At 44.9% G+C, this 25,361-nt stretch overlaps 1 protein-coding gene and 1 long non-coding RNA gene across 13 annotated transcripts; one reads left to right on the top strand and one right to left on the bottom strand.

Annotated features, from left to right (window-relative positions):
- Positions 1-3,668: 3,668 nt before the first annotated feature.
- Positions 3,669-24,801, bottom strand: ZNF235 (zinc finger protein 235). 12 transcript variants are annotated; one of them, XM_081515886.1, is made up of 9 exons: positions 24,630-24,792; positions 23,986-24,324; positions 22,266-22,310; positions 21,339-21,432; positions 20,742-21,015; positions 17,990-18,055; positions 14,298-14,424; positions 13,368-13,463; positions 3,669-6,519 (listed from the first exon to the last, which is right to left on the bottom strand). In XM_081515886.1, exons 6-9 carry the CDS (start codon positions 18,002-18,004, stop codon positions 4,553-4,555), a joined length of 2,205 nt encoding a protein of 734 aa, XP_081372012.1. In that variant the 5' UTR covers positions 18,005-18,055; positions 20,742-21,015; positions 21,339-21,432; positions 22,266-22,310; positions 23,986-24,324; positions 24,630-24,792; the 3' UTR covers positions 3,669-4,552. The 12 variants fall into 12 exon arrangements, with proteins under 12 accessions (XP_081372012.1, XP_081372010.1, XP_081372011.1 ...); XM_081515884.1 differs by lacking the exon at positions 22,266-22,310 and having other exon boundaries at positions 24,758-24,801; XM_081515885.1 differs by lacking the exon at positions 22,266-22,310 and having other exon boundaries at positions 20,742-20,972.
- Positions 7,663-11,875, top strand: LOC145515466 (uncharacterized). The gene is made up of 6 exons (XR_014060893.1): positions 7,663-7,792; positions 9,207-9,347; positions 9,670-9,752; positions 10,252-11,121; positions 11,201-11,564; positions 11,678-11,875. It is a non-coding gene; the product is annotated as an uncharacterized LOC145515466 (long non-coding RNA).
- Positions 24,802-25,361: the final 560 nt, after the last annotated feature.

Genomic DNA, 25,361 nt, shown 5'->3' with positions numbered 1-25,361 from the left:
ACCCTGTGGACTATACAGTCCATGGAATTCTCCAGGACAGAATACTGGAGTGGGTAGCTTTTCCCTTCTCCAGAGGATCTTCCCAACCCAGGGATCGCACCCAGGTCTCCTGCATTGCGGGAGGATTCTTTACCAGCTGAGCCACAAGGGAAGCCCAAGAATACTGGAGTGGGTAGCCTGTCCCTTCTCCAGCAGAGCTGCGTTTTGGAGGACTGAACAAATGAGTAAACAGACTGATGACTGGGAGCCAATTTCTGACTATTGGAGAAAGAAGTCAATATGGAATAGAGAAAGGCTGGAAAGCCTTACTTGAAATGAAAGGTGTCAGCATTTACACACATATACACCAAGGGCTGCTACCCTGAGAACAATGAGAACAATGAGTGGTTTCCCCGTTCAAAGGACTCAGGGCTCTGTAGAGTCTGTGGCTCCAGCACACAGTAAGATAAACCCAGGATCCTACCGTGCCAGAAAACAAGGATTCATACTGAGGGAGAGACTCCAGGGAGAGGGGAAAGGTCTTCTAACGGCAGAGAGCCAACTGCTAAATATAAAAGGGATGACAGAGTAAGAAAGTCATGCTTTTGCCATCATCACAGTAATAATTGATTCTGAGAAGAATATTCATGAATACAAAGACTAGCAGGTGAAGGTTATGGTGAGGTAGTTGTTACATAGTCCCAAAGATCTCCCCACAGATTAGTTATTAATTTCAAAGGCAAATAGCATTTCATGCTGAAGAAATCTAGTAGTTATCAGTGTATCCAAGAGACTGAAGTCACCATCCCAATGAAACAGATACATTGTGTTTCCTGTTCTAATGCACTGGGAACTATGCATCACTCATAACCCTCACGTGACAAATATTTAACATAAATCTAATTATGAGGAGTCAAAGCCCCAGTTAGGAACATCCTATAAAATGACTAGCCTGTGCTCTTCGAAAAGACCAGTTTGATGGAAAACAAAGAGAGGCTGTGGAACTGATCCAGATTTAAAGACTAAAGAACATGACAATCAAATACAGGTTATGACACATCTTAAGATTAGATCCAGAAATAGGGGGAAAATGTTATACATACATATATATGTGTGTGTGTGTGTATATATATATATATATAGGGAGAAATATCAATAACCTCAGATATGCAGATGACACCACCCTTATGGCAGAAAGTGAAGAACTAAAGAGCCTCTTGATGAAAGTGAAAGAGGAGAGTGAAAAAGTTGGCTTAAAGCTCAACATTCAGAAAACTAAGATCATGGCATCCGGTCCCATCACTTCATGGCAAATAGATGGGGAAACAGTGGCTGACTTTATTTTTTGGGGCTCCAAAATCACTGCAGATGGTGATTGCAGCCATGAAATGAAAAGGCGCTTACTCCTTGGAAGGAAAGTTATGACCAACCTAGACAGCATGTTGAAAAGCAGAGACATTGCTTTGTCAACAAAGGTCAGTCTAGTCAAGGCTATGGTTTTTTCCGTGGTCATGTATGGATGTGAGAGTTGGACTATAAAGAAAGCTGAGCACAGAAGAATTGATGCTTTTGAACTGTGGTGTTGGAGAAGACTCTTGCGAGTCCCTTGGACTGCAAGGAGATCCAACCAGTCCATCCTAAAGGAAATCAGTCCTGAATATTCATTGGTAGGACTGATGCTGAAGCTGAAACTCCAATACTTTGGCCACCTGATGCAAAAAGCTGACTCATTTGAAAAGACCCTGATGCTGGGAAGGAATGGGGGCAGGAGGGGAAGGGACGACAGAGGATGAGATGGTTGGATGGCATCACCGACTCAGTATACATGGGTTTGGGTGGACTCTGGGAGTTGGTGATGGACAGGGAGGCCTGGTGTGCTGTGGTTCATGGGGTCACAAAGAGTCGGACATGACTGAGCAACTGAACTGATATATGTATATGTGTGTGTATATATATATATATATATATAGGGATAACTGGAATTTAAATAAACTATGGATTAGAAAATGTTGTAGCAATGTATGATAGTCTTATAATGTTTGCAAATTCTTTGAAATCCCTCACATCAGGTGGGGTCCATATCTCCTCCCCTTGCTCCTGGCAGGCTTTTGTGACTGTCTCAACAGGCTGACTGACATTATTGCTTCCATGGTCAGATCAGCAAAACTGATGATTTGCTGGTTTTTCTCAGCAGACTCTGAGGCCTTTGTACTGTCTAGTTACTGTGATGTGGTCATGCTGGAGGCCACACAGATTTGTAAAGACAGGCCAAGGCTGCCTGGGTTCTCAGTTCAGCTATTAGATTAGGTTTGCTTGTAATCACATTACTTAGAAAGTATACATGAGATTTGTATTTTTCTTTTGAGTGTTTAGAATGAACTAAAATACCCTAAAAACATTTCAAAAAATTAAAAATTTACAATAATGCCCTTAGGTATCTGATATATCTATATTATGACATATATGTATGATATGTATATGATCTAGTTAGCTTTAAAGGGAGGGCATTATGTGAAACTTATTCCATACAAAATTCTACGTCTCTGCCCACTTTCCTCAGGATATTCTGCATACCTACTAATGTCAGTAACTGTGAACCTACCTTTTCCCATTTGATGCTGTATCATATTCCGCCAAATGGATAAGCCACAGATTGTTTTGTCAGATCCAGCTGATGAATGCAGCATGTGCTGTTACCAATGATGCTAATGGTGAACACCGTTCTATGTACATCCATGACACAGGTTTACGTGCTGTGAGATAAAGCAGTTAAGATTCAGCTGTAAGGGATTTTCATTCAGTAATTTTGCTGTCCCAGTTTTACTGCTTTGGTAAAATGGGTAATGGTCACTGTAAAATAATTTTTCAAAAAGGTAAAGAAAATCCATCCCAACCTCTGCTGGAGTAAACCAGGTAGCATATTAATCAGTATCTCTCCACCTGTCATCTCCGTGCACATGATCACATGGTTAGGTATATACATCCTTTAATGACCTGGACTACACCAGGAAGACTCTCACCTAGTTTTCTCATGAACATTTCTTTTCCTGTCATCACAACCTGTAACATATTTTCCATGACTGTATATTATTAGAATATATTTATGTAAGTATTTTGTCCCCCCCCCCACACTTTAAATCAGTATAAGTATCTTTATGTACAATTTTCCTTGCGTGCTCAGTCGCATCCAACTCTGTGACCCCATCTCCTCTGTCCATGGGATTTCCCACGCAAGAATACTGGGATGGGTTGCCATTTTCTTCTCCAGGGGATCTTCCTGACTCAGAGATTGAACCTGCATCTCCTGTGTCGGCAGGTGGATTCTTGACCACTGAGCCACCAGGGAAGCCCCTTGAACGAGTGAGACAGTCTTCCCTTGTGTAAGCAAAACCCCTACTGCTAGGATTTGCCAGGTCAGAGTATTTTGATACGTATTAACCAGTGAATGTTCGCTTTTACTAAGAGGTTTAGCTCCTGAACACAGAATGCTGTGTACGTGAAATCTCAAAATCCAAAAGCATTCTTGTCTACCCCACCCCATTTTTAGGGAGGGAACAATTGGGTGGAATGTGACAAACAATATCCTTGGTTTCTGCCAAACCCATTGCCTAAAGAAGTGTGGATGAAGGATCATGTGTAGAAAAGACACTGTGACCTGGACCTGAATGGAAACAATGCAAAGAAGCAAATTACTAACAGTTCAAGTTTACTAAGAAACTTTTTGTCACTAGTAACTGCTTTTAACACTTTCAGTTACAGTAAAACCCTACCGTAACAAGTTAGGGTACAAAATTTCCAATCATATAAATTGTAATATGTTATTAGACTAATAGAGTCTTTTTCAGTATATAAAATACAAACTAATGATACTATATGTTACACTGCACACCATGGGTAATTCTATACCTATGACTGAAGCTGGATGGAGGCTGGTGGCCATTCACAAGCCTTGTCCAAACCTGTACTGTTGTGGGTGGCAGTATTAACGTGATTCTGTGTGTCAATGAATGTTTCCTGAAATCAATCTGATTAAGGCGACTAGCAGGATTCCTCTTGAGTATGTTGTTACAAATTTAGGGGAGGGAATGGACTAGAATTTTCAAATATTTGTCCTAATTGGAGGGTTTTTCCCCACACGGTTCAGTAATCACCAGGCACCTGTTAGAAGCCACACAACTCTGCACGGCGGAGACACGGGGGTGACGGACAGCCTGGCCTGTGTGGAGGGTGCCCTGCAGTTGACACTGTCTGTCTGCCCTGTACTTTTGTTAGTTCAAGCCCTGCCCATAACCTTCATGTGTAAGCCTTCTCTCCTGGGAAAAGGGCAATGATTCTTCTCATGCCACATCTTGAGAGGGCATTCAGGGCTCTGGTGTAACCACTGAACATATTTATAGAATACATTCTCTATAAAGAGGTCACCTCCCAGCTGAAACTTGCAAACACTGCCTTTTCTACAACTTCTTTCCCATGAAGATGCCTTGGAGCTTCCAAGGCCCACAGGAACCTCCTATGACCCCTGGGACAGGACTTTTCCAACAGAGGTGAAGAGGTGGGTTCCACACCCCCACCCCTATAGATTCCCTCCCGCGTGGACCCTCTGGTGGTAGACAAGGTGCGACCTCTGGCTGAAGCCCTTACAACATATGTCACAGATGTAGGGCCTCTCCCCCGTGTGGACCCTCTGGTGGGTGTGGAAGTGCGAGGCCTGGCTGAAGCCCTTCCCACACTGCTGGCACGTGTAGGGTTTCTCTCCCGTGTGCACCCGCTGGTGGGCGCTGAGCCCCGCGCTCCAGCTGAACTCTTTCCCGCACTCCTCGCACTTGAAGGGCTTCTCGCCCGTGTGGATTATCTGATGGACTTGAAGGTTCGACCTTTGGCTGAAGGCCTTGCCGCAGGTACCGCACTTAAAGGGTTTCTCCCCGGTGTGGACTCTCTGATGCGCCTGCAGGTGCGAGGCCTGGCTGAACCGCTTCTGACACGCGGCGCACTTGAACGGCTTCTCCCCAGTGTGGACGCTCTGGTGGGCCTGGAGGTTGGAGGCCTGGCTGAAGCCCTTGCCGCACTCCTCGCACTTGTAGGGCTTCTCGCCCGTGTGCACGCGCTGGTGGTTGTGGAGGTTCAGGCTCCAGTTGAAGCGCTTGCCGCACACCTCGCACTTGTAGGGCTTCTCCCCGGTGTGCACCCGCTGGTGGGCCTGGAAGTAGGAGCTCTGGCTGAAGCCCTTCCCGCACTCGCTGCAGCGGAAGGGCTTCTCGCCCGTGTGCACCCGCTGGTGGCTCTGGAAGCTGGAGGCGGAGCTGAAGCCCTTGCCGCACTCCTGGCACTTGTAGGGCTTCTCGCCCGTGTGCACGCGCCGGTGACTGTGCAGGTTGAAGCTCAGGCTGAAGCGCTTGCCGCACTCCTCGCACTTGTAGGGCTTCTCCTCCGTGTGCACCCGCTGGTGTGTGTGAAGGTTGGAGCTGCAGCTGAAGCGCTTCCCGCAGTCCGCGCACCTGTAGGGCTTCTCGCCGGTGTGGATCCTCTCGTGGGCCTGCAGGTGGGACCTCTGTGTGAAGCCCTTGCCGCACGCCTCGCACTTATAGGGCTTCTCGCCGGTGTGGACCCTGCAGTGGATGTTGAGGTCGGTGCTCCGGCTGAAGCCCTTGCCGCAGCTCTCGCAGCGGTAGGGCTTCTCCCCGGTGTGAATGGGCAAGTGGGCGTAGAGGTGCGAGGTCTGGTTGAAGCTCTTCCCGCACTCGTGGCACGAGTAGGGCTTCTCCCCGGTGTGGACTCGCTGGTGGGTCTGCAGGTTGGAGCTCTGGCTGAAGCCCTTCCCGCACTCACGGCACCAGTAGCGCTTCGTCCCCGGGAGGGCGCCCCGCGGAGTGGGGCGCGCTGAGCCGTGACCCGGGTCCTTCTTGGGTGTCCTGTGGGTCGGGGACTTCCCGCCCAAGTATAGCCGCTGATGAAGCTCCAGGCTGGCGTGGTCACCGAGTCCTCTCTCACCCTCATTACACGGGTAGGCTTTCGGTCCAGCCTCAAGGATGCTTCGCTGGGCTAGTGGTGATGCCTTGAGGAGGTCTTTACCACCCTCTCTGGTGCCCTGAGCCTTCTCTCTTTGGGGCACCGTGTGGTCATCATGGTGGGGGGAGATACACGCGAAAAAGTCAACACATGGAGCAAACATACAGATCTTGTTCTTCATCGGAGTCAGCTGACAACCCCTCTGGTAATTCTGAGTCTTGGTTAGACAGAGCTTACTCCAGGAATTCTGAGCTCTTCCAGCTGGAAATTCCTGATTTTCAATAATATCAGAATAATCTTCTGTAAGAGTCACGAAACAGCTGCCTTCCATGGAAGCCTGAGTGGACACTCCTGCAGGGTAATTGTGTTGTTTGGGGGACTGAGAACTCTTCTCTTGAGTATTTATCACAGAGTCTTGGCTTTTGGTTGATTTGCTCACAACGTGTCTCCTGATTTGCCAGCAGGAAAGCTCTCCCAGTGAAAGGCACCTCACTCCTGTGCCCTGAACAGTTCCCATCTCGTGAGTCCCGCCTCCTAAAAGGGAAAGAACAAGGAATTAAGGAAGGAGAGTGTGACATAACCAGGATGGTGGGCCAGGCAGCTCCAAGCCCTTGCTCCTGCCATGGAAACATTCAGTAAGCAACTAGAGACGAGGGAAAATGCCTTCATCAGAGTTCCGAAAAACAAAGGTCTACAGAAACCAAGAGAACATCCAATGAAGAAAAAGCTAAATTTAAAAACGTATGGCAGAGGAGTAGAAAAAAATTAAATTAAAAAATGCTATTTCAGATCAGTTGAAGGTGAGGTGTGCCCATATCCTTCGTGGATGCAGACATGGGTGAGACAGAGGGCCTGGACTGAAAAACAGCTGCTAGAAGCCAAGGCAGACACACAAGTGTGACACCAACACACATGATTTACCCAAAAGAATGAGAAGAGGACAAAGATGAATAAAATAGATGAGAAGCCCGCCCCAAAGAAAAGTAATTGTTAATACACCTGTTTCCGTAACTATATTATGTGGAAGCAGACTCCCCTAAAATCTCTACCTGCATTCAGTCAGAAGGAAACAAGAGGCATACAGATTATATATTTGCATATACAGATATATGTTTGTATAGACATATACATATTTGCATATGTGTATATATATGCAAATATACAGAATATATTTGCAAAAGTTATGAATCTACATAAAAATCTTTAGGAATGTACAAAAATGCGTTTAGAATAGGTGAATATGGGAAAGTTGCTGGCTACAGGATTGTACAAAAATTGTACAAAGATCTATTCAGATGTAGTACAGTAGAAGCAAATAACTGGAAAGTGGAATTAACTATTATATAGCATCGAAAAAAACACTTCTGAAAAAGCATACATACAATTCCTATACACTACATGCTGTAAAGGTGAATTGTGATTTACATGTTTCATCATCTTCTATGGTTCCTGGCTCATGGCTCCAAAGGGGAAAGAGCAATGGGAGTGTCTTTTGTTCTAATATTTGGTTTTTTACTTTGTTCTAATATTTTGGCCCCTGTTCCTGAAATGGCTTCAGAGCCCTAAGAGTGAAATGGGTGTCTTATTATTCATAACAAGCCTGGGATGCTTCATGAATTGATGAATAAGTCCACTTAGATCTTCACATTTACTCCACTGAATTCTGTCTTGTATCAGATCAGCAGCAGCAGCAAGATCCTCAGGCAGAACTTCCAAGGGTATTCTGGGACAAGAAGAACACACGCGTGGCGTCGGGAGAACCATTCTGAGAGTTCACTTTCTTTCTCGCCATTTCTGGGGACTGCTGGTATGTGTTGAAAGTGTTCCTGAACTTGTGTTATGTGTCCTGGCATGAAATGTTACAAATGTCTGTTATCAAAACTGAGGCTCAGACCGAAAAGACTGAACCCAAGTCTCAGAGAAGTGCCCTCGCTGACTTTCATGCAAAGGCAGCAGCACCATCTGTATACTGTGGTGTGTGTGGACAAAGTCCACTCTGCTTTTGTCGAGAGTGACCCCTCAATGCCAGATGTCCTTGTCACCTGGCAACAGTTGGTTCCTGAATCAGACTGAGATGTGCAAACAATTCAAGGGACAGTCAGGGCTCCAGGAAACCCAAGCTGCCCGCTTGGCTCTTTCCAGCTCCTTGGAAAACCCCTTTGTTGGTGTTTGCATTCCTTTACCCACCACAGCGTTTAGGAAAAACATTTAAGTCAAGACTCTCTGTACAGCCGGGTGACTATAGTTTTAATACTGTACTGAATGTTTGAAAGTTGCTGAGAGGAAACCTTAAGACAGGAGACCTTGCAAGTTTTCATCACAAGAAAAAAAAATTTGTAAGTGTATGTAGTGATGGATGTTAACTAGACTCACAGTGCTGATCATTTTGTCATGTATACAAATGTTGATTCATTATGTTGTACACCTGAAATTAATGTTAATTACCTCAATTTAAAAAAATTTAAAAGAAAAAGTAAAACCATCTTTGTCCCTAGAGGCTTCAGACCTGCTCTTTGCGGATCCTCTGAACACTCGGCAGCGGGGATTCATTCAAGGGCCGCTCACTGTGGGTCACCAGGCGGGATGTCTTCCAGGTGGTCAAGGCTTTCCCGGCCACAAGACCAGCGCCCTCATGGCGGCAGAGAAACTGTTAAAGAATGTGTTTCCTGCTTGGGGTGCACCTTCCAGTCTCTAATGATCGAGGCACCCACATCAACCAGGCAAATCACATGAAAACACTATGAACTTCTTGGAAGGATCACTGCCCTGTTGACCTCAATCATCAGGCAAGGTTGAAAGAATTAATGGGAAAAACAAATTCAAGCAGAATTAAGTGTTAATTATTGGACAACAGGGACTGGGGAGGATGCTCTGATGTTTTGTTTTTCCAGATTTAGAGAGACCTGTGCTCTTAGGTTACCTATGACTTACAGCAATCTGGTAAAATATACTTTTGTTAGCAAAGAGACATCTTTTTTTTTTTTTAATTTACTTATTTCTTTGGTTGCACCAGGGATCTAGTTCCCTGATCAGGGATTGAACTCCAGCCCCCTGCATGGACAGCACAGAGTCTTAGCCATTGGACATCTAGCCCCAAGACACCTATTTTTTATCCTTGACTGATCCTTCCAGAATTCAGGAAGTCTCAGTGAGTATTCTTATTTTCCTGACAGTATATCTGTTCACATAAATTCAGTAAGAATCTGTTTTCCTTGTGACAGGACACAAATTGAAACACCACTGTTCACCCAGGCTTGACTGGAATGTCATATTTGAGAGACGGGTGTAGACTCGGATGTGCCCACACAGCCTCAAGAACTGCTTGGAGAAACTGAGCTGGTACCTGGCTTTCAGGCTTCCAGGCAAGCAATCTTAGAAAAGATTTAATGTGATCAGTCACCTTTCCTGCCATGCTTATATAAACAGTTGGGCCAAGTTTAACACAAATGAGCTTTACTGCAATCATCTTTGGTTAAAGAAGAAAGGGCGGGGGAGTAATTATAGAGGGGAAAAAATGGTTTTACCTTTGTGGCTATTAGATTCTAGTCCTGCTAATTGTCTTGGAGCTTTTTCCACATATCTGTAAACTGGCCTGGATCCTGAATTTTTCTCCTTTCCTCAAATATCTAGCTCTGACTCAAATTAACACTTCCAATTTTCTCCCACCTTCTGATTTGGGATCAGGAAGAAGGAAGGCAGCCCTCAAGCCCCTTCAGAAAGGACCTCACAAGTGCGCTTGTCCGCTGACGCTTCAGGGAAACTAGAAGGTGCGCTGGGGACCTCCCAACCACAGGGACACGGGCGGGAGGCAGCTGACACTGGGGCAGACAACTGCCTCAGCCCAAGATGCTGGATCCAGGCTTTACCTAAGGGTGAATCCTTTTCTTTACTCCGGCGTTGATCTGGGGAGATTATACCCTCACTTGCATCTCCCAGGCCCCAGCTAAGGGGGTAATGTCTGAAATTCAGAATAGATTTTCTCCTAGCCTTAAATAAAAGTTAACAGGCCTCTGGTTTGAATGATAACAAACAGATAACAGTTCTTACAAATGAATCCACTAACAGTGCCCTCTTCACAGAAGTAGTTTGTGCCCTGACAAGGCTTCTCTTTGTCCGTGATTATGCTTCTCCTCAGGCCTGTGGATGCCTCAATGGTGGCACACAGCTGGGTGATGCTGGTCAGTTACATAACCATGCACCCCTACCTGCTCTAGAAAGGGCCTACCAGGAGGCTTTTCCTGATTCAGGATCCACTTCCTTTGGCAGGGCTCTACTTCCCTGATCAAGAGTAGATGTAAGTGAGGCTGTGATCAGAAACCTTAACTCTTGAAGAGACTGCAGATTCCGTTGCTAAGACACTAGCTGCCCAGAGAAATATGTGGACCTTCTGGCCAAGGCTGTTGCTAACAGGATTATTGTTGTTTAGTCGCCTAATTGTGTCCGACTTGTTCTGACCCCATGGACTTGTAGCCCACCAGGCTCCTCTGTCCGTGGGATTTCCCACGCAAGAATACTGGAGTACTGCTGTTCCTTCTCCAGAGAATCTTCCCGACCCAAGAATTGAACCCGCATCTCCAACTTGGCAGGCAGATTCTTTACCACTGAGCCACCTGGGAAGCCTGCCTAACAGGACAGCCCTTGATTATCTTTCAGCTGAGTGAGGTGGTATCTCTACTGTGGCCAGCACCACCTGCTGCACCTGGGTTAACACTTCTGGGGAAGCTGAAAAGCAGGTACAGAAGATCACTAAGGAGGCCACCTGGCTTAAGATGACTCCATGCTATACACAGAAAATCCTAAAGATGCTACCAGAAAACTACTAGAGTTCGTCAATGAATCCGGTAAAGTTGCAGGAGACAAAATTAATACAACAGAAATCTCCTGCATTCCTACCACACTAACAACAAAAGATCAGAAAGAGAAATTAAGGGAAAAATCCCATTTATCCTCGCATCAAAAAGAATAAAATACCTAGGAATAAAAAACGTAAGGAGGAAAAAGATCTGTATTCTGATAACTGGAAGACACTGATGAAAGAAATCAAACAGAAGACATGATGATGGAGATTCTCTGGTGGGGTTAAAAAAAAAAGACCGGTGCTAAAACTGAACTAATTTTTACCATGTGTACCCTCAGGTTGGTGCTTTTGTATATGATTATCTTAATCACATTCACAATTTTAGAATTAACTAATTTTCTGTATTATATGTTTCAGAGTCTTCCACTTCTGCAGTAGATGCTGTACTTGCCAGACGATGGCAAACGGCAGCTCAGGAGTCCACAGAAATGCTAACAGGTTTTACGTCAGTGCCTCTACTAAGACCAAACAGGCTTTAGCCCTGACTCACCCACTGACAAGCTATGTGACATTTTCTAAGGCATAAGTTTCACCCCATAAAAAACAGATAACCACCCAGGTGGTCAGGACTATTCCAAGGACTGAATGCATAAGGTGTTTTTTTTTTTTTGCAGCACTGCAAGGTTTGTGGGATCTCAGTTCCCGGACCAGAGAATGAACCTGGGCCCTTGGCAGTGAAAGCACGCAGTCCTAACTACTGGACCACCAGGGAATTCACAAGGTGCTTCTTATATTACTAATGATAAATTAAGAGTATTACCAAATTACACAAATTAAACTTACTCAGAATGGCAGAAGGTTCATTTCTGTAATTTCTTCTCTATTCCTACACAGAGCCTCCTTGTCGACCCAGCTGCAAAATCTGTGACTTCTATAAATGTCACATTTGAAATGTAGAAAACATCACTGAGGCCATGTGATTGTTTAAGTGCTGGAGAGAGGGGCAGAGAGGGTAAGATGGCTGATGGCTTGGCTGGGAATATGGATTCTACACAGAAAAAACTGCTAAAACCAATAAATGAATTCAGCAAAGTAGCGGGGTATAATGTTAACACACAAAGATTAGGCTGCATTTCTAGCCACTGTAGAAAACAGTATGGAGGTTTCTCAGAAAACTAAAAATGGAATTACCATATGCCCCAGCAATCCCACTCCTGGGCATATATTCAGCCAAAACGATAATTCAAAAAGATACACGCACCTCTCTAGTCACAGCAGCACTATTCACAATAGTCAAGACATGGAAACAACCTAAATATCCATCGACAGATGAACAGATGAAGATGTGGTGTGTACGTATGTATATATAACAGAATACTACTCGGCCATAAAAAGAATGAAGTAATGCCACTTGCAGCAATATGGATGCAATTAGAGACTATATACTAAGTAAGAGAAAGAAATACCATAAATGATGTCATTTATATGTGAAATCTGAAATCCGACACAAATGCACTTATCTATGAAACAGAAACATGGACACAGAGAACAGACTGGTGGCTGTGAAGGGCCAGGGGGGTGATGGAGGGGTGAGCTGGGAGTCTGGGGTTAGCAGATAAAGCTTTTATATACAGAATGGACAAACAAGGTCCTACTCTATAGCACAGGGAACTCTATTTAATATACTGTGATAAACCATAATGGAAAAGGATTATGTAAAAAAGAGTGTGTGTATGTATATCTCACTTTGTTTACAACAGAAGATACAACATTGAAACTCAACTATACTGCAATTAAGAAAACCCAAACTAGTTACATTTCTATACTCAATGAACAATTTGGAAACAAAAAAATTCCATTTGTAATAGCTCAAAAAGAATAAAATACTGAGGAATGAACCAAGGAAGCAAAAGGCTTGTACACTGAAAGCTACAAAACACTGGTCCACAGATGGGGAGATTTAATATTGCTTTGCCAGTGCTGTCCAGAGGGAGCTCCAGATTCAATGCAATCCTTGTCAAAAATCCCAACACAGAAATAAGAAAACTCATCCTAAAACTCATACAGAATCTCGAGATTCCCCTGGTGGTCCAGTGGTTAAGACTCCATGCTTCCACTGCAGGGAGCTCGGGTTCCATCCCTGGTCAGGAAACTAAGACCCCACATGCTGCAGAGCACAGCCAAAAAAAAACACCAAACGAATTAAAAGTAAAACGAGTGGCCAGGGAAGGCTGAGGGTGAGACAACCTCTGAGCAGAGGATGGGGGGGTCGGAGGTTTGCGGGCTAGCAGCCTTCCGGCCAGAGGAAACGGTCCTCAGGCAGAAACATAAACCTCGGATGTGAGAACAGAGGACACGGGAGGGGATACGACGGGAGGGAAACGCAGGGCGGTGAGGCTGGGCGAACGGGCCCTTGAACACATCGGACTCTCTGCCGAGCAGAGTTGGGGGCTGGGGGTGGGAGGACTGAAGCGCCGGACTGTGAGGTGACTGAGCTTTTCCAAGGGCCTCCCTGGCTGCTGCGTGAAGAAGACACAGATGCTCCAGACAGACGCCAGGTAACGGCCCGGCCGCGGGTTCTCACCTGAATGCCCTCCTCTCCAGGGCTGGATCTCTGTCGTCCAGAGCTTCTCCTCTCTCTCCAACTGGGATATCATGTCTGGCTTGGAGGACTGGTGCCCTGAGGAAAAAAAGGGGAAAGTACTGAACAATTCTGGTTCCAATCCCATGATGAACATTTTCATCAGACCCACTGTGAGAAATACATGTAGTCTCATTAGTGACTACCCCACATAAACTACTGAAATAAAAGCTAGAATGACCTGTGTCTCATTGTGGTCATCACATCCTTTTTAGACTCCCACGCTCCTTACTGCAAGCACTGCAGTTACTGCTACAACGTGCACCATTCTTGCTGAGGGGCTCTGATGTTGCTACTTTATTCTACATTATGGTAAGAATGCTAACACAATTTACTCATTTCATGATGCATCAATGGATCAGGACCCACAAGTTTACAAAAGATATAATCTGAAAGGGTTTTGTGTGCTTTTTTCTTTTGGCCACAAGGCATGTAGGATCTTAGCTCCCCAACCAGGGATCGAACCCACACCTCCTGCATTGGAAGGCGAATTCTTAACCACTGGACCACCTGGGGAAGTCTCAAGGAGAGGGTTAAATTTGGGATTTAAAAAAAGCAAGCTATAATATGAAATAAGGAGCCAGGTGCAGTCAAGCTCAACTGTTCACACAATTCATTTACAAAAGACTAAGGTTTACCTTGGAACAAAGACTAGGAACGTTTTGTCTCTGTGTTTTCCAAAGGGACTGGAAAACTGGTCTCTGATGAGTCCCAAAGCCTTGAAGTAGTGGGCAGAGTGCCAGGGACGCTACTAAACATCCTAAAATGCTCAGGACAGTCTCCACGACAGATCACCTGGCCCCAAAAGTCAGTAGTGCCGACGTAGGAAACCTCCTATGGGGGTGATGCCAAGTAACAGGGTGCCATCCTCACCCACAGACAGCAGGTTCCGGAAGTTCTCCAGCATCACATCTCGGTACAGCTTCCTCTGGGCCAAGTCCAGCAGCCCCAGCTCCTCCTCGGTGAAGGTCACAGCCACATCCTTGAAGGTCAATGCCTCCTACGACACCAAACACATGTAGCCTCAGTCTTACGACCAGCTTCCTTTGAGGGAAGGGCAGCATGGAGACGGTGGAGGAGACACGTGGGAAGGTGTTCCAGATTCTAAGTGACCTGAACCTCCTTTTAGGAGAGGGTCTCCTCTTCCCCTTCCACAGTCACACGAGAGACGCGGAGGTGGTAGGGGGATGGTGGAGGAAGGAACGAAAAGGAAAAATTCTAAAACCTTCTGTACACGCAACACAGCGCCCTTTGTATAGTCATGTCTCTAGAATTGTCCTTCAGTCATAGCATACATGCCTTTTACAATTTGAAAGTGCCACATTTTGTAAGAAATGTTGAGTTCATTGGCTCCCAACAGTATTTAACAGTGCCCATCTCCTTCTCTCAGTGGGCAGTACCACAATTTTGTCAATGCCTACCCACCTAACCAGCCTTCAGTACCTCGAATGGAGGCAAGTATACAGTTCACTCTGTCTCAGGAACATGCTGTTATCTGTCAGTGCAGCAGCGTTCAGTGCCAAGGTGAAGAACACGGGTTTTGGAGACTGAGTGCTTCAGTTCAGTCTATGGCTCTACTTCTAGCTTTACGATCTTGGACAAGTCACCTAAGTTCTCAATCCCTCAATCTCCTCATCTGCACAAAAGCACATCATCAGGGACTTCCCCAGTGGTCCAGTGGCTAAGTCAGAACTCCCAATAGAGGGGGCCCAGGTTCAATCCCTGGTCAGGGAATTAGATCCCACATGCTGCAACTAAGACCCAATGCTGCCAAATAAATAATTACTTTTTTTTAAAAGGCAACTCACCATAGGGTACTTTAAGGGATTAAATGAGAATGCAAAAGATTTAGGATAGTATCTGACACGTGTCATTAAATACTCAACAAATGTCAGCCACCACTATTCCTATTATCATTATTTGTGTCTGCCTGGTATTTTGCGTAAGTGAAAAATACATATTTACTCATTCCAAATAAATGATAGAAAAATTTAAGAATTTAAACCTATTAATGCTGCTGCAAAAACAAACAAACAAACATATTTTCATATGGATCTCAGGCAACTTGTCTGGTTATTTCCTTGGGTTAAGTTCCAGGAAGTGACAAGTGCACTATCAAAAAATATGCACCTCTGGGGATTTCCCTGGTGGTCCAATGGTTAAGAATCACTGCCAAATGCAATACTCTAAAGCAATTATACTTCAGTTTAAAAAAAAAAAAAAGAATCCACCTGCCAAGGTAGAGGACAGGAGTTCCATGCCTAGAGCCCCTGCACTGCAACAAGAGATGTCACCGCAGTGAGAAGCCCGTGCACCAAAACTAGAGTAGCCCTCACTCTCCGCAACTAGAGAAAGCCCTAACACAGCAAAGGCCAGTAAATAAAGTAAAATACCATAGGGCTGCAAAGAGTCAGACACGACTGAGCAGTTGAGCACAGCACAATATAAAATACTTAAAAAAAAAAAAAAAAAAAGAATCTGTCTGCCAAGGCCGGTGACCCAGTTTTGATTCCTGGTCCAGGAAGATTCCACATGCCTCGGGGCAACTAAGCCCTTGCACCATAACTACTTAGCTGGAGCTCCAGAGCCCGTGCTCCACAACAAGAAGCCACAGCAATGAGAAGCCCGTTCACCTCCCACAGGCAGCAACAAAAAAGAGCCATAAATAAATAAGACCACCTCCCTAAAGGCTTCGCTCATCTCTGCATTTTTTCTGACTGGAGTCCTGAGCACTGATGTAACAACTAGTTGACACATCTGGCAAAGAAGAGAGGCGCTAAGAAAAGGCAGGACGTGAGGGGAGTGTTATTTTTGGAGTCCTCCAGCCACCGGCCCTGCCAGGCGTCTACACGACTCGGCCTCAGGGCCCAGAATAGAGCTGTCTCTTCTCCTGGCTCTCTCCATTTACCCTCATCCAACTCCTGAAAAGACCTAGCCCAGGCAATGGAAACTCTAGTGTCAGCTGGGGACCGAGAGGATTTTAATAGGAAACTGAAAGCTCACAAATCTGTTTGTTAAAATGCAGCTGTATCTTTATACAGGGCAGCTATGGTAAAGAACCCACCTGCCAATGCAGGAGACTCAGGTTCAGTCCCTGGGTTGGGAAGAACCCCTGGAGAAGAAAATGGCAACCCACTCCGGTATTCTTGCCTGGAAAATTCCATGGACAGAGGAGCCTAGGGGGCTACAGTCCATGGGGTCGCAAAGAGTCGGACACGACTGAGCACACACAGTTGTGTCTCCTTATATACTCACATGGCAATGAATAAAACAGACACTTAACTATAATACATACACGTGTAACTTAGAATTACAGAATCTAGTCCTTCTTGGAACTTCCCTGGTGGTTCAGTGGCTGAGACTCCACGCTCACAATGCAGGGGGCCGGGGTTTGATCCTTGGTCAGGGAATTAGATCCCACATGCTGCAACTAAGACCCAGCACAGCCAAATAAATAAATAAATTACCCAAAGGGGAAAAAAAAAAGCTCTAGTTCTTTTTGTTTGAAAACAAAACTATTTTCTCTGAGTTCAGTGTCAGTTGGATTCTGTTACACCAAACCATATTTTAGACATTTTAGCCACAAAACTTGAGGCTCCCCATGAGAAAAATGAGCTCTGAAAACTTTAGAAAGAAAATGGCAGAGCACTCAGAATTCCTGTTTGGGAAGAAAGGTTACATGTAGGAAAACTGTCACTGCAAACGTTTTGAAATGCTAAGATTCATTGTTGTTGTTTAGTTGTTAAGTCGTGTTCACTCTTTGCAACCCCATGGACTGTTGCCCGCCAGGCTCCTCTGTCCATGGGATTCTCCAGGCAAGAATACTGGAGTGGGTTGCCATTTCCTTCTCCAGGGGATCTTCCCAGTCCAAGAATCGAACCCAAGTCTCCTGCCTTCCATGTGGGTTCTTTATCACTGAGCCACCAGGGAAGCCCAGTAAAATTCATAAACCACATTAATATGGACAATAGGGAAAAAGGTAAATTATGGAAAGTGATGTGACCATTTAAGTTGTAGGTGCTATACAATTAAATTTTAAAAATCCAAAATGGTAATGAAACTATAATCACAAATCTACACATGTAAATACAAATGAAGAGGAATGTGGGAAGATGAAAACTGATTTGTAAATGTTTATAATACGGGAGCTGTCTTTTATTTTTCAAAAATATTAATTTTGGGGACGTCCGTAATGGTCCAGTGGTTAAGAATCTACCTTGCAATGCAAGGGACTCCAGTTTGATCCCTGGTGGGGGAACTAAGATCCCACATGTCGTGGTGCAACTAAGCCCAAGGGTCACGAGTACTGAAGCCCAGGAGCCACAACTGGAGTCTGTATCCTGCCAGAAAATATCCCACATGACACAACTAAGACCTGATGCAGCCAAATAAATATTTTTTTAAAAAATATTTTCATATCATTATTTGGAAATAAAAAGCAAGGGCCCGTCACACAATTCCTCGGGTGCCTTTGGTTCCCTCTTACCTTTCCTGAGCAGGAGAAAAACATGTCCAGTCTTTGTGAAGTGAGCATTTTAAGAAACAGAAAAGCAAACCTGACTTACCTGGAATTTGGTCATTTTTTTCTCCCTCTTCCTTCTGGGGAAAGGCCGAGTTCTGGGAAGGCAAAACTGGGGGAGGGAAAGAAAGCCACGGTGAGACAGCTGCCGGGATGGCTGGTGCACGTGGGGCTAAATGTGATCAGGAAGAGGGTCCCCTTTCTCGCGGCAATCACAGTGACGACATAACCCCATGAGAACAGAGCTGGATTCCAGCTCCCCTGGGCCCCCTTGGCCAGCTGCCTGAGTTCATCAACAATCCAGAAACAGCCCTACCCTAAGTGTTTCTTATAAGCTCCCAGGGTATTCCTAAGACTGGCTATCAGAGGAAATGAGATGCAGACAGGCAGTACCAACTTAATGGGGCCAAAATGCCTGGGATCCAACTCCGGCATTTCTACTTGTTTTCTACTTACTAGCTGCATAAACCTTGAGCAGGTTGTTAATCTCTCTGTACCTCAATCCAGTCTACTTGTAAATAAATGGGCGTAACAGTGCCCTAAAACTCCCTGTTTCCTGCCGCTTCCGACAAGGAGGTCCTCTTAAGACTCATAAAACTTCCTTTGTGAATCTGCTTCACAGAAGACGGATCTTAGGAAACACAGACTTCAGAGATGATGGCTCTTGAGTTTCCCTCACTTTCAGAAAAAAGTCTAATTCGAACAAGTGGTCTCACAGGTGATTTGTGCTGTTGTTAATGAAGGTTAAATGGTCAAGGAATTTTCCTCCTTAATAAGCTTAACTACTTGCATGTGCTGTTAAGCTGGAGGCACTCAACCAAGTTTCTTCTAGAATATGCACGAAGGTAAACAATGACTAATAAAAACCTAAGGCTAAGAAATCGTGTTGCATTTAAATTAATGACACAGGGTTGTTACACAATACTAGGCATTTTTAAAAATGATGGCCCGGCTAGGCTGCAGGGCCTAGCTGTGAGCAGGATCATTTTGAAATGAAGCAGGACCCTGTGGTCCCTCCCCCACATAGTCTCAGCCTGCCTTTTGTCTGTGGAAAAACTTTAGCCAAAGAATAAGTTTAATCAGAGAAGTGAGAACATGCAGAAAGAAAGGGAAAACAGTCCAGGGAGACCAAATGATAATAGTTTGGTCATTAAGCACAGTCAAGGACCTTTAGTTCCTTCTCAGCGGCTATAGATAATATTCTGAGCTGTATCCTGTGAGCTGTCTTCTAGCTACTGAAACCTCCAGCAGGTGGAAGAAGTTAACTACATGATGACCAGACTGTAGCCATAACATAAGCTGCCATTCCAAGAACTGACCTCAAAGAGATGGGAACAAACCAACCCTGGAACTGAAGATCAGCTGTACCTAAAACAACTAAGATGATGCTAGTCAGACCACCGATGACCAATTTCAAGATGACTGTCACACTGACTGTGCTGTTACTGCATGTCGTCCCCTCCTCCCTGTCTATAAAAGCTCTTGCCCACTGACTGGAGGTGGGGGTACTCAGTCTTTGGACAGGTGTTCCCCTCCTTGTCAGCATCCAAAATAAAGCAAACTTTCCTTTCCACCAACCTGGTCTCTTTACCGGCTTTTGAGAAATGATCAGCCAGACTCGGCTGTTGTTATAATTGCTCTGTCTGGGATAAACCACAGAGGACTTTTCGCTGAATCCAGCTGAAAACAACTTTCCTTCCTAAACAAGTTTCCAGCAAGAGTCCAGGAATCCAGGACCTAACCCACGGTTAGTGACCAGGGAAAGGACAGTGGGGCTGCAGCTGGAGTTCCGACCCCATCCAAGCTCACAGGAACTTCCCAAATAACAGGGCCTGAGTGTTTAGTAGACTTTATGGTAACATCCAACACCTTACCGTACTCAGCACTGTTTTTAACCTTTTCAAATATAATCTCAATCCTCAAAAGACCACCACTGCGAAGGAACTAACCCGAGGAAACAGGCAGAGAGATTAAACAAGCCGCTCAATAATTTGCCCAAGAAAGCGATAGAGCTGGCCCCTGTTCCCCGAGGAGGGCTGGGGGAGCAGAGAGCGCGGGAGACCCTCAAACTCGACGCAGGACGTGAGCCCGCCCCCAACTCGCGACTCCAAGAGAGCTCCACGGCCCGCTCGCGCCCTCCGCCGATCGCCGAGGATTCCTTGCCCCAGGAGCGAGGGCCGGGTCTCTGCTGGCCCCACGCAGAGGCCGACAAGGATGGCAGGGACGCTGGGTTAACTCACCTCCCGGGGAGCAATCTCGGCCCCAACCTGGCCTTCCCGAAGCGGAAGTGCCTTGGGCTACACGCAGTCCCCGGACTACACTTCCCAGAATCCCCACGAAGCGCCTCAGATTTCACGCGACTCCTGGACTACATTTCCTAGAGTGAAGTTCGCCCGTGCTTCCCACCAGCTGTCTCGGGTTTTGACTGTAGAGAGGGTTCGGATTTAAAGTCGCAGGTGCTGAACCTGTCAAATTCCTTTCTGTTTTATTCAGTTCTTAAAACTCATGAGAAAATAATGCAAGCAGGTAGATTTTTGAGTAATTGTAAATGCGAATTTTTAAAAAATTCGGCCGTATGAGAAAAGTGAGGCTTGCACTACGAAAATAAATTAAAAAACAATATTTTTTAGGGCAGATAAAAGGTAGACTAAGAAATGGGAAATATAAAAGTAACCTAGGCTGGGCTGCCTAATACAGAACTTATGGAACACTGGATTTCTCACTTGCTTCGAATTCTGGCTCCCCAAATATCAGCAACAAAATTTGTTAATGAGACAAAAACGTAGTTTATTGCTTACCGCGGTAAGGGAGAACACCTCCACAGAGCTTCAGCACCTTGACAGTGTGCACAGAGCCCGGAAGACAAGGTTGGAATTTACTGATAATTGGAAGTTCGATTTAAGGCGGGTTTATCAATGCAGAAGAGCAATGGGATTGCTTGATGGTCATGATGCTGTAGTCCAGGACTGGTGGGAGCAGCAACGATTTTTGTAAGGCGAGGAAACTACAGGTGAAATTGCTGATGCTCTCTTTAAACGAGATGGAAGAGTTGATGGGTGCCTGTAGAAGTTTCTGTAAAACTCAAGCCATTTACTTGGGCAGGAATCTTTTGGAATAATAAAGGCATGCCAATAAAACTTACTAGTTATGTTAATATAAACAGTAAATTGCAGGAGGGAAGGTAGGGGTCACTAACCAGCTGGGGGTTGGTATTGTTAGAGGAACCATTGACTGAAACCACCCACCCTGGCCAGGCATCAGAGTAACCACTGTACGAGCTATCTTAAACAGGAGGTCCTGGTAAGGAGTGCAGAACTAACAAGCTGCCACCAATCAGAAGACTTCAAGAAAGGTCAAAAGGAGAGAGGAGACTCCAGTCCACATGTCCTACCTACCTCCCAGAACCCTTCTGTTTGGAATCCATCTTGGCTGAGCAATGTGAGCACCACCAGGAAGAATCCTGAGTCGGAATGATTGGCCAGAGACAACCTGGAAACAAACCCAATTACTATAAAACCCAAGACTGAGAGCCACGTGGCAGAGCAGTCCTCCTGGGTTCCCTTAGCTGCCTGCTCTCCACCTGGGCGCCCCTTCCCAATAAAGTCTCTTGCTTTGTCAGCACGTGTGTCTTCTTCACATCCTAATGAAAGCTGAATGTGCTGGCCAAGAGCCTGGCAATGCAACCAGGCTGCTGAGACTCACTCCTGGCTCTGCCATTTCCTGGCTGTGTGACCCTCTGTACAAGCCATTGTTCAAGGAACCTCTCTGTGCCTCTATTCCCTCATCTGTAACGGATGGGCCACATGAGGATTATGCAAGCTGGTATGTGCAAAACGTTAGAGTCTCTGCTGATTAATAAGTGCTTCATAGCTGCTAATAATTATCATCATTATGATTAAAGTCACCATGTGATACATACAGGAGCCACACATTTAGCGCTGGTTTGTTTCTAAAGAAATGTGTCTTATATCATGAAAGTATTATCAATAATTACATGTCTACAACTTGATAACAAAAAACAACCAACTGAAAAATGGGCAGACCTAAAGAGATTATTTCTCCAGAAAAGAAATACAGATGGCCAATAGGCATGTGAAAAATATGCTCAACATCACTAATTATTAGAGAAATGCAAATCAAAACTATGATGAGTTACCACCTTGTGCTGGTCAGAATGGCCATCATTAAAAAGTCTACAAATAACAAATGCTGGAGAGGGTGTGGAGAAAAGGGAACTCTCCTACACTTTTGGTGGGAATGTAAGTTGGTGCAACCACTGTGAAAAACAGTATGGAGGTTCCTCAGAAAAAAAGTCGACTTACCATGTGATCCAGCAACTCCACTCCTGGACATATATCCAGACAAAACTATCATTAAAAAAGAGACATACACCCCTATGTTCATAGCAGCACTATTCACAACAGCCAAAACATAGAATCAAATGCCTATCAACAGATGAATGGATAAAGATGATATAGTAAATACAATGGAATACTACTCAGCCATAAAAAAGCAATGCCTTATGCAACAACATGGATGCAATTAGAGATTATCATACTAAGTAAGTCAGAAAGAGAAAGACAACTACCATATGATATCACTTACATGTGGAATCTAAACTTTGGCACATATGAACCTATCTACAAAACACAAACAGACTCATAGGACAGGTTTGTGGTTGCTGGGCTGAGGGTGAGCAGTGGGAGGGACTGGGAGTTTGGGGGTTGGTAGATGCAAACTACTACATTTAGAATGGATAGATAAGAATGTTGGTTCAAGTTGCTGGCCCCTTGGTCATAAAACAGTGGTACCAAATATGTAAGCAGTTATTGTAATTGCCATTCACTCACAGAAAAAAACAGTGATAGTTTTGCTTAAGAACGTACTTGATGAAACAGTAAAAGTTATTAATTTTACCTGGTAACTCAGGTAAATTAGGCATTTCTTTACGGACAACACCCTTTTCTTGAAAGAACAACTGAGAAACTACAGTTGGTTACATCTAGGTATTTGGCAGAACTTTTGGAAGTGAGCACTGTCACTTCAAAGAAAGTTACTGTCAGCATTTGTTGCCAATGACAAAACTTATGCTTTCAAGAAACTATAAGGGACTTCCCTGATGGTCCAGTGGGTAAGACACCACACTTCCACTGTAGGGTGCATGGTTCAATCCCTGGTAATCCCACATGCCATGCATTGTGTCCAAAAGAAAAAGAAAAAAAAAGTATCAGAAGTTTGGAAAATTTGTATCACAGGTTCCCAGTGCTTAAAGACTTCAGGTCTTTAAAGATAGAACTTTTCTGATGAGATGGGTGATGGTATTGACAAATGTGATTTTTAAAGGTATTGTAAAATCAATGTATTTGAAAGATCTACAAAGCTCAGTCATTTAGTATTTTCCAAACGAGAGATGCATAATTTCACAAAACCACGAATAGATGAAAGACTCAAAAAAAGTACTGGACAAACCAAAGAATTTTAATGGAATAGAGTAAGAAGGTACTCTGAGATGGTTTCAGGTTGTACACTGCAATAACCTTAAGAAACCATCACATACAGAACTTGGGTGCAGTATCAAAGGTGAACATTACCTGTAAAGTCTATCAATCTTTTCTTTCTTAACTATAACTGTGGGGCTGGGTTTTTGTCATTACTTCAACCAAAATAATATATCACCACAAGTAACAGAAGATATGAAAATCCAGCTATTTTTCTCATAAAAAATAAAAGAGATTTGCAAAAATGTAAAACATTGTTACTCTTCTTGTTAAATTTGTTTTTGGAAATACAGTTTTCTCATAAAGGCTAGTTCTGTTATTGGTTTATTTTAAAAATAGATTAATAAAAGTTTTTAAGTAATTTTTTAAAAGTATTACTATTCCCAAACAGTAAATAACACTTTTCACCTGGTCACCCTAAATGTAATTTGTATAAAGCCCTTAGACTGGAACTTAACAACTAAGGTGTAACTACTGGCATCCCTCACAACCAAATAAATAGGGCGAATATCTTTACAGGAGAAGAATGCTGAGTCCTACTCACATGGGGCCCTGGGCCAGGAGCCGAGAGGTCAGTCACTCCCTCCAGTTCAGTTCAGTTCAGTCGTTCAGTCGAGTCCGACTCTTTGCAACTCCATGGATGGCAGCACGCCAGGCTTCCCTGTCCATCACCAACTCGAAGAACTTGCTCAAACTCACGTCCATCGAGATGGTGATGCCATCCATCCATCTCATCCTCTGTCGTCCCCTTCTCCTCCTGCCTTCAATCCTTCCCAGCATCAGGGTCTTTTCAAATGAGTCAGTTCTTCGATTTAAGTGGCCAAAGTATTGCACCGAAGTGGCCACTCCCTTCACGCTGGCGCAAGTCCTTACGAAGGCAGGGCTGGGGAAGGAAAGGAGTCTGTGAAATATCACCATTGCCCAAATGAACCACAGAGGGGCTTCCAACGCTATTAGGAAAGAATTACTATTAATCCATTTTACAGATGTGCAAACAGAGACATAGAGAGATTATAAAATTTGCCCAATATTACACTGCTGGAAAATGGCTGACAGATGGGGGAGGTGAGCTGGGGGGACTGAGCATGGAATGGACTGCAACCCGGGTCCCGCGCCCAACTGCGGGTGAGGATATCCCCCCAAACTCGAGCCGACTCCGTCTAACTGAACTAAAAACGTCGTCCTTACACCTCAAACATCCTCTTTCCTCCTTAAACCCACAACCGGGTTGCTGCTGCTTGCAGAGCAACTCTAAGTTCGGAAAAGTTGCCGGAAGCGAAACTGACAATCACTGCAAAGGAAGAGTTAGTCACAACCTCGTCCGCCTGGGCCGGAAGTGCCTGCAACTACCAAGTGCCCTAAATCAATGTTTCCCAGAATACCCCATCACGGCCCTTTGGGAACGGAAGTGCCTGGGACACCACGGAGTTCCAGGACTACAATTCCCAGAATGCGGGAGGAGACAACGTCCATGCCCGGGCCCTATGGGCGGAAGTGCCTGAGACTATTCTGAACGCCAGAGAGGTGCTTCCCAGAATGCCGCGGGAGACCGCTGTCCATGGTCCTGCCAAGTGCTGTGGCTAAGGGGAGCGCCTGGACAATACTTTCTACAGTGGCCTAGGGCAACGAAGACTACAGCCCAGTCTTCTAGGACGGAAACATGGAATACTACCCTAAGTATCTGGATTAAATTTCCCAGAGTCCTAGAAGGGAAAATATTCGATAGACATGGTTCTGGAGCCCAAATGGCGCCAAAAAAAAGCTCTATCGGACTGAGCACCACTGACAGGTTGCTTGGCCATAAGTTTCTTTTTCCAGTTTCTAGAGTCTCTCGAGACACCTGTATGCAGGTAAGGAAGCAACAGTTAGAACTGGACATGGAACAACAGACTGGTTCCAAATAGGAAAAGGAGTACGTCA

This window comes from Giraffa tippelskirchi, chromosome 7 (assembly GCF_054371585.1).
Source record: "Giraffa tippelskirchi isolate mGirTip1 chromosome 7, T2T-mGirTip1v1.2.pri, whole genome shotgun sequence".
Taxonomy (NCBI): Eukaryota; Metazoa; Chordata; class Mammalia; order Artiodactyla; family Giraffidae; genus Giraffa; species Giraffa tippelskirchi.
The sequence above is the reverse complement of the archived record's forward strand: the minus strand, read 5'-3'. Positions and strand labels throughout refer to the sequence as shown.

What these genes read in the sequence shown, in the direction of transcription:
- ZNF235 (XM_081515884.1), bottom strand. An exon ending in CCGGAACCTGCTGTCTGTGG is followed by an intron (nt 13,464 to 14,297) that starts GTGAGGATGGCA and finishes TTTTTTCCTCAG; the next exon opens with GGCACCAGTCCTCCAAGCCA. An exon ending in CTGGAGAGGAGGGCATTCAG is followed by an intron (nt 6,520 to 13,367) that starts GTGAGAACCCGC and finishes TTTCCCTTTTAG; the next exon opens with GAGGCGGGACTCACGAGATG.